The following is a 9,503-nucleotide window of genomic DNA, read 5'->3' on the forward strand; positions in this document are numbered from 1 at the left end:
TACAGTGTATGTTGGCTGTGTGTGTGTGTGTGTGTGTGTGTGTGTGTGTGTGTGTGTGTGTGTGTGTGTGTGTGTGTGTGTGTGTGTGTGTGTGTTGCTGTACCTGTGCAGGCTGTACGGTGGCTGCAGGTCTCTGTTGGGCACACACTGATGTACGGCTAGATTCGTGGTTCATTTTGGCCAAAACGATGGCGGTGATCAGCTGACGGTCCTCCATCTGATGTTCACCAATCAGAGGCATCGAGGAGCCCACCACCTACAGAACACACACACACACATGGTATACATATCGGTATATAAATAGGAATAGAAGTTTGGTGTGTGTAATCAGAATATACACTCACCGGCCACTTTATTAGGTACACCTGTCCAGCTGCTCATTAATGCAAATTTCTAATCAGCCAATCACATGGCAGCAGCTCACTGCATTTAGGCATGGTTTAGACGATCTGCTGCAGTTCAGAGTGAGCATCAGAATGGGGAAGAAAGGGGATTTAAGAGACTTTGGCATGGTTGTTGCTGCCAGACGGGCTGCTCTGAGTGTTTCAGAAACTGCTGATCTACTAGGATTTTCACGCACAACCATCTCTAGGGTTTACAGAGAATGCTCCGACAAAGAGGAAATATCCAGCGAAAATACCTTGTTGATGCCAGAGGTCAGAGGAGAATGGCCAGACTGGTTCCAGCTGATAGAAAGGCAACAGTAACTCAAATAAGCACTCGTTACAACCGAGCTCTGCAGAAGAGCATCTCTGAACACACAACACGTCCAACCTTGAGGCGGATGGGCTACAGCAGCAGAAGAGCACACCGGGTGCCGCTCCTGTCAGCTAAGAACAGGAAACTGAGGCTACAATTCACACAGACTCACCAAAACTGGACAATAGAAGATTGGAGAAACGTTGCTGCTCTGATGAGTCTCCATTTCTGCTGACACATTCGGAAGGCCGGGTCAGAATTTGGCCTCAACAACATGAGAGCATGGATCATCCTGCCTTGTATCAGCGGTTCAGGCTGCTTGGATTCCTTGTTGAATCTCTGCCATGAAGGCTTAAGGCAGTTTTGAAGGCAAAGGGGATCCAACCTGGTACTAGTAAGGTATACCTATTAAAGTGGCCGGTGAGTGTAGATATGAATACAAGTATGTGTGTGTGTGTGTGTGTGTGTGTGTGTGTGTGTGTGTGTGTGTGTTTGTGTGTGTGTCTTTTGAAGTTTTTTGTATTGGCCATGATGATAGTTCATAATATTTTAGTAGTTATTTTTCAAGATACTAGTGTTCAGCTTCAAGTTAACTATGTTAATTAGTTAATCCAAAAAAACTCCTTAGGGGGTTAATAATGTTGACAATATCAGATTTATTATTATTTTAATATTAATATAATTTAATTAATACGATAAAAATATTACAATAATTCCATTATATTAATAAAATAATGTTTAATATTTATTAAAATGTAATATTAATTTAATAATTTAATATTTATTTAATAATAATAGATTTTTAAATAATTTAATATTTATTTAATAATAATATATTTTTAAATAATTTAATTTAATATTTATTTAATAATAATATATTTTTTAATAATTTAATTTAATATTTATTTAATAATAATATATTTTAAAATAATTTTATTTAATATTTATTTAATAATAATATATTTTTTAATAATTTAATTTAATATTTATTTAATAATAATATATTTTTAAATAATTTTATTTAATATTTATTTAATTTAACTATTATAATAATATTTTATATTATTATTTTAGCCAAACTAAAAGAATTAAGACTTTATCCAGATTAAAAATATTATAGGAGATACTTAGGAAAAATGTCCTTGCTCCGTTAAAAAAGTTCAGGAGGCTGAATACATTTTTTTTCATCTGTATGATAGTTTAGTGACCTTAAATATGATTTATTTGACTTAAACCAGTTAATTTAAATGGCCCTATTTGTCTTGTGTGCATGCATGAATGAATATGCATCTGATGTAATGTCCCTGCACAAAACACACGCTCACTCACTCACTCACTCACGCACATCTTCAGACTGCAGTGTGTATTCTCACTCTCACTGACACTCATTCAGTGTGCGAACATAGAAAACAGTTTCCATAGCAACACCACCATTACCAAATCTCCCATAATGAAGCTCAACACTTCCACAGCAGCTTGTTGAGCAGACAGACATCACAGCAGATCGTTTTGTTAGGATCCTGAAGCCATATTGAATCATATATATATAAACTGGCCATGCTGAAGGGAAGAATGATGTGTGTTTTTCTTGTAGACAATGAGTGGATTTCACCATTCTGTCATTGTGGTGATCGTGACCACATCCTTCCATCATGGAGAATCAAAATATTGTCCTTTTTAACCACTGCATTCACTGAAAGCTGGGAATGAGGCGTGTTTGTGTTTGTTATTCTTTTGGGAGATCAAGAATGATCACATTATTGTGCATAAACAATCTCAAAAGACATCAGCTTGTCTTATTCAGACACCATAACAATAAACAATAAAGCTTCGACATCGCAGAATGATCTGAATTCAGATGTCACCGACTCTGTCCCAGCTATTGGAGACAGAGGCATGTATTGGAGGCATGTATGTTTTGCAGTGGCCCAGCCAGAGTCCTGACCTAAACCCAATTGAGAATCTGGAGAGAGCTAAAGATCATGGTGAACAAGGAGACCTGAAAGAGTTGGAGCTCATTACTAAAGGTAAATGGGCAAAAATACCAGTGGAGACATGTGAAAAGCTGGCCAGTAATTCTAGCAAGTGTTTGATTGGTGTAATAGCCATTTACTGTTTTATATTGATTTATTGAGAAGGGTGTGAATAATTTTGGACGTGTCACTTTTGTTCAAAGGCAAATAAAAGCTGAGAAATATTTATTTTCCGCAACGATGCCTCTTCTGCATCCTCTCATTATCTTTTATGACAAGCCTGTGTCATTGCCAGTCAAATAATTAAATAAATAAAAAGCAAATGTAACTTTAAGTCTGAATTTGCCAGGAATAGAGACAAATTTACAGTTCTCCTGAAACAATCGTCGCTCTAGGCTTTTCTTCTCTTATGTGCTGACAAATGTAGGCGGGGCTTGATTTTGTCTATCACTGATTGGATGGTTGTGGTTTAGCTTATGTGAGTGACAGGTTGATCTGGCTGTTTTGTGACATATTGTTAGGGGTTTAGATTGGGATATTGGGGCATCTAAATACCAACATGATAATAAAAATAAGTCAAACTATTTTAAAAAAAAGTATCAAGCGTGTTAAAAATTTCCAGTATCTTCATTATGAGACTGAGGCCGGGTTTCCTAAGAACGTGTCTCAGCTCTCAAATGTGCTCTTTTGTTGTCTTGAGTTCTTGTCAAATAAGAGAAAATAGACTCAGACTTTGTCAACAGATTTGTCATGGTTTTATGTTTTTTTTTTTTTTGAAAACCTCACAGATATGTTCTCATTCTTCTGCTTACTGGGATAAGAATACTCTGACTGCGGTCAGCACAGTGACTGTCTCTCTGTCCGCTCTCATGCAGAGGTTTAACACCGCCTATAAGTTAATACTATAGTAGTTTAAAGTAAATGCTGTAGTGTTCTTGAGAAATTAATCTGTTGTGGTGATTCAACAGTTGCTATGGTAACAACTACAGTAATCGATCTGTTGTGGTGATTCTACAGTTGCTATGGTAACACAACAACTACAATAATCGATCTGTTGTGGTGATTCTACAGTTGCTATGGTAACAACTACAGTGATTGATCTGTTGTGGTGATTCTACAGTTGCTATGGTAACAACTATAGTAATTGATCTGTTATGGTGATTCTACAGTTGCTATGGTAACACAACTACAGTACTTGATCTGTTGTGGTGATTCTACATTTGCTATGGTAACAACTATAGTAATTGATCTGTTGTGGTGATTCTACAGTTGCTATGGTAACACAACTACAGTAATTGATCTGTTGTGGTGATTCTACAGTTGCTATGATAACAACTATAGTTATTGATCTGTTGTACCAATTCTATAGTTACTATGGTAAAACAATGTGATCATACAGTTGCTATGGTAACACAGCAACTACAGTAATTTATCTGTTGTGGTGATTCTACAGTTGCTATGGTAACACAACAGCTACAGTAATGGATCTGTTGTGATGGATTCTATAGTTGCTATGGTTACTCAGCAACTATTGTAACATACATAAACAAAAGACCTAATACTGCAGTTTTAAACAACTATAGGGTATATTATACTACGATACACCACCGTTTACTGTAGTAAAATCTAAAGTATACTACAGTTTATCAGTGCATTATAGTTAATACTACAGTATGCTGGAGCATTCATTTACAAAGAGTTGTAAATACTATAATAAATACAGCATAATACACGTTTCTATGGTTCAGAATCAACATTGTATTTACTATAAATTACTGTAGTATTTTTTCATCTGATTTCTCTCACCTCAGTGATATAATCCTTCCCGTCTTTTCCATGAATGGCTTTAACGGCGCAGATTTCCAGTCCTCCGAACACATCTGCACAGGTGTCCACCCACAGCTTATACCTGCAGGAGAAACACACGCTGAAGCAACCCGCTGGTAAACGGCACACACACACTATCACAGACATGCACTTATTTCAGTACTACAATACTATTACCATACTTCAATATTCAATACTTCAATAAGTGAAGTTTATTTATAAACTAATGTCGAGAGGATCATGTGCTTATGATTGATCACAGCTGGTCCTGCATTATCCAGTTTATGATTCACCAATCAGACGATTCCTAAGCCACTATAAATACCCTGAGCTCCATATCACAGCCATCTTCATTTTGAAGAATCCCCCCTCCACCCCAACTCCTCCTCCTTTAGACGGGTGGCACGGTGGTGCAGTGGTTAGCACTGTTGCCTCACAGCAAAAACGTCACTAGTTCTAATCCTTACCAAGCCAGCCAACGTTTCTGTGCGGAGTTTACACGTTCTCACCGTGCTCATGTGGGTTTCCCCTGAGTTCCCCGGTTTCCTTCCACCATCCAAAAACATGCAGCTTAGGTTAACTGACTAATCCAGCACCGTAGACATGCTGCTAGTCAGTAGTTATCTCTTAAGAGCGATCACTATCTGTTCATCAGCTACTACAGCAGTGGAGTTCTCCACATATACCTGAGCTCAAACTCCCCTCTCGCCTTGCAAATGGGAGGGAACCCCGTCCTCGAGGATCTTATGAGCTCAGGGCTCTCTCCCAGGACAGCATGATGAATCAGCTGAGTGTGAACTCTTGAAAAAAGGGTCAGCTCCAGAGAGCTAGAAAACATTGTTTGTGAGGTATTCTGCGCTGAAACATCACTACACACTCTAGAGACAGCACATACTGATTTTACAGCTTGTTAAAGAGGCATAATAGGTCTCCTTTAAAGTGTGTTTTAGCAGTGTTTCAGCACCAAGAGCTATCAGTTTCAATAAAACACACGTCTCTGAGTCTGTCTACCTGCGCTAGCACACTGTGTTCATCTGTCTTACTCACTTGTCAGTCATGGCTACTTGCTCCAGCATGGCAGATCCAGTGTTTGATTTCCAGTTGCCTGAGATGGATGTTCTCCTGCGGATTCAGACCATTTATCACGTCACATTCAGTCTGTGCATTGATTTAAACAACCATTATCACAGCAGTTCTTCTCCAGAAACCTTTGAACGGCTTTAAAGAGATCTAGAGAGGCACCCGAAACATAGTATTATTCGTTTATGACTCTTTTCCATGCCTGACAGACTCAGCAGTCATTCATGAGTTTGCTTTTGGAGTACATTCATTTTAAAAAGAGTTCTGCAGTTGACAACCATAAAGACAACTATAATGGTAAACAATCAGCCCGTCTATCATCAGTCTTGCACAGTCTATCAAAGGATGAGCTTTATAGAAAGTGTTTCATTTTAAACTCGGCAGATTTTGTTTCTTTCATTTTAACATGGTCTTCCAGCTATAATAACAGCCCGTGCTTACAGGAAATGCATGCCTCAGCCTGCATTTTTGTGAAACTCAAAATCCACTGCTCCAGGTGCATGCCATTGCACATTTCTGAAGACAAATCTACTAGAAGATGCCGTCTACATTTTTGCAAATATAAAATACATTGCTCTGGTTATGTTTAGTTGTGCATTTCAGATGACAAATCCACTAGAGGGTATTTATTTTGCATTTATGAAATAGGTTACTTTAAGCATGTTTTGCTGTATGCATCAGATAAATATTCCACTAGAGGGCGCAGTTTACATTTTTGCAATTCTAAAATACGTTAATCAACATGTGTTTTGCTGTATGTTTTATATATCAAGAACACTAGAGGGTGCTGTCTATGTTTTGTGAATATTAAATACATTACTTGGACTACATTTTGTTGTATGTTTCAGATGATAAATCCACCAGAGGGCGCTGTCCACAATTTTGCATGTATGAAATATGTTACTCAATACATGTTTTGCTGTTTGTATAAGAACAATATTCCACTAGAGGGTGCTGTCTACATTTTTGCAAATATAAAATACGTAGCTCTGGTTATGTTTAGTTGTGCATTTCAGATGACAAATCCACTAGAGGGTATTTATTTTGCATTTATGAAATAGGTTACTTTAAGCATGTTTTGCTGTATGCATCAGATAAATATTCCACTAGAGGGCGCTGTCTACATTTTTGCAATTCTAAAATACGTTAATCAACATATGTTTTGCTGTATGTTTTATATATCAAGAACACTAGAGGGTGCTGTTTAGGTTTTGTGAATATTAAATACATTACTTAGGCTACATTTTGTTGCATGTTTCAGATTATAAATCCACCAGAGGGCGCTGTCCACAATTTTGCATGTATGAAATATGTTACTCAATACATGTTTTGTTGAATGTATAAGAAGAATATTCCACTAGAGGGCGCTTGTCTACATTTTTGCAAATATAAAATACGTAGCTCTAGTCACGTTTTGTGTTACATTTCAGATGACAAAAACACTAGAGGGCGCTGTCTACGTTTTTGTGAATATGAAATACGTAGGCTGCATTTTGTTGTATGTTTCAGATGATGAATCCACTAGAGGGCGCAGTATATATCAGATAAATATTCTACTAGAGGGTGCTGGCTATATTTTTGCAAATCTAAAATACATTACTTAACACGTGTTTTGTTGTGTTTCATATGACAAGAACACTAGAGGGTGCTGTCTACGTTTTGTGAATATTAAATACATTACTTGGACTACATTTTGTTGTATGTTTCAGATGATAAATCCACAAGAGGGCGTTGTTAACATTTTTGCAAATCTAAAATACATTGCTCCGGTTATGTTTAGCTGTACATTTCAGATGATAAATCCACAAGAGGGCGCTGTCCACATTTTTGCATATATGAAATAGGTTACTTAAAGTATGTCTTGTATGTATCAGATGAATATTCAATTAGAGGGCGCTGTCTACATTTCTGCAAATCTAAAAAACATTGCTCCGGTTATATGTAGTTGTACATTTCAGATGACAAATCCACTAGAGGGCGCTGTCTACACTTTTGCATATCTGAAATAGGTTACTTAATACATGTTTTGTTGTAAGTATAAGAAGAATAATCCACTAGAGGGCGCTGTCTACATTTTTGCAAATATCAAAAACATTACTTACTTTTATTAGATATATTATATGAGAAACTTTCTTTGTTTACCAAATAAGTCAATCTAATTGGAAAGGTATTATTTTTATTTCATATATTAAGTTTTTAGTTATGATACTAACAGTCAGAAGTGATTGTGTCGGTCAGTTTCACTCACATGTAGGCTTTATAATCAAAGCCGATCTTCTGCACCCTGATGTCGTATTTGGCATCAATGAAAGGCTCAGTGGTGGTGTATGTCTGAGTGATGGCCACAACGCTTGCAATGTCCTGGAAATCACTGTGATTGTCAACCTTCACCTGCAAGGAACGTCCACTTTAACAGGTTATGATGTGGTACAGTGATTAAAAGAGCTTAACATGCTGCAATTTAAGAAAACACACGCAATTACAAACAAACGGCAGCAAAGTAAGTAAAGATCCTCATCAGTTTGACAGCATATGTGCCAATCCTCACAATGCAAACACAAAAAACAGACTGCATTTTCTCACAACACATACAAATTGCACAGAATACAACGGAAATCTTTCAAGGGGACCTTAAAACAGATTTTGAGGGTGACCAGAAAATAGTTATTAATGTTATAATGAATGTTATTACAGATATCACTGATGAATCAGGATGAATACAATAAAATTTACTATAAAATACGTAAATTTATAATACAATAAAAAAAAAAAATTAAAATGCTGTTTTTAAGTTGAATTTAATCTATTGTACTTAAATAAATAAATATTGAACTGAAACTAATTAAACTAACTAAATAAAAACATTAAAAGCAGTTTCTGATGGATCAAGATGCATAAATTAATATAAATTAAATTAAAAATAAATATATAAATAAAAAAATAAAAAAATAAAAAGATAAAATAAATAAAATAAAATAAAAACATTACATTTAATTTAAATTATTATTATTATTTTATAAAATAAAATAAAATAAAATAAAAGGAAACAGAACATGAGAAATGCAGTATTGCTAAACTGCCTAAAAAGTAGGTTTAGGCTGAAATGAATAAATTCCACTTAAATAAAAAAATAAATTAACACTGAAATAAAACTAATAAAAATCAATAAATGTATTAAAAGTTACTGATGAATCATGACGTAAAATGTTTATATCAGGGTTATTGAACAAACAAACAAACTAATAGATAAAAAAATAAAAAAATAAATAAATAAAATAAAAAAATAATAAATTAAATTAATAAATAGTATTATTGCAAAAATTTATATCATAAAAGTATTTTAGAATTTAGAATTTTAAATTACAAAACAATGTAAAACATATTATTTTAAAAAATACAATAATTTTTGAATGCAATTTAAAAAATCAATACAAACTCAATACATATGAAGCAGTTTCACATCAAAATGCATATTTGTTTTCCTACCTTCCCCATCCCAGAATGAGCATGTCCAATCTTCACCACCACTGGGAATGTTGGCATTGAGATCTGAAACACAGGTTCATTGTCCTCTTTATTGACTATTATTAATAATTATTGATCCATATTTACATTAGTTACAAAGATTCAGGAACTGCTCATTGCGTATAAAACCACGTCATTTAATCCAAGCTGGAACAATAGATGGTGCGTGAGTAAAGGTGCAGTTTCCCAGCACAGACACAGAAACCAGTTATGAATAATTCACAACAACTGGAACTTATAAGCTGTTTGCCTTGTGTCGTTTTGGATTTTCAGTTTTTACTTCTGGTGGCAGCATGGTGGCTCAGTGGTTAGCATTCTGGCCTCTCAGCAAGAGGGTCTCTGGTTCAAGTCTCAGCTGAGTCAGTTGGTGTTTCTGTGTGGAGTTTGCATGTTCTCCCT

At 35.5% G+C, this 9,503-nt stretch overlaps 2 protein-coding genes and 1 long non-coding RNA gene across 3 annotated transcripts in view; 1 reads left to right on the forward strand and 2 right to left on the reverse strand.

Annotated features, from left to right (window-relative positions):
* poc1a (POC1 centriolar protein A) overlaps nucleotides 1-9,503 on the reverse strand; it is a 521,349-nt gene that overhangs the window by 445,240 nt on the left and 66,606 nt on the right. The gene's annotated exons all lie outside the window — the stretch shown is intronic.
* The window catches only part of syn2b (synapsin IIb), a gene marked incomplete at its 5' end in the record, with an annotated part of 84,101 nt that overhangs the window by 8,654 nt on the left and 65,944 nt on the right, over nucleotides 1-9,503 (reverse strand). Inside the window, 5 exon segments of the mRNA NM_001327771.2 lie at nucleotides 104-256; nucleotides 4,479-4,581; nucleotides 5,547-5,621; nucleotides 7,828-7,970; nucleotides 9,066-9,128. Coding sequence (NP_001314700.2) covers nucleotides 104-256; nucleotides 4,479-4,581; nucleotides 5,547-5,621; nucleotides 7,828-7,970; nucleotides 9,066-9,128 — 537 coding nt within the window.
* LOC147841608 (uncharacterized) lies at nucleotides 3,448-7,501 on the forward strand. The gene is made up of 3 exons (XR_015502234.1): nucleotides 3,448-6,227; nucleotides 6,641-7,033; nucleotides 7,114-7,501. It is a non-coding gene; the product is annotated as an uncharacterized LOC147841608 (long non-coding RNA).

The sequence above is a fragment of the Danio rerio genome, chromosome 11 (assembly GCF_052040795.2).
Source record: "Danio rerio strain M-AB ecotype USA chromosome 11, GRCz13ab, whole genome shotgun sequence".
Taxonomy (NCBI): Eukaryota; Metazoa; Chordata; class Actinopteri; order Cypriniformes; family Danionidae; genus Danio; species Danio rerio.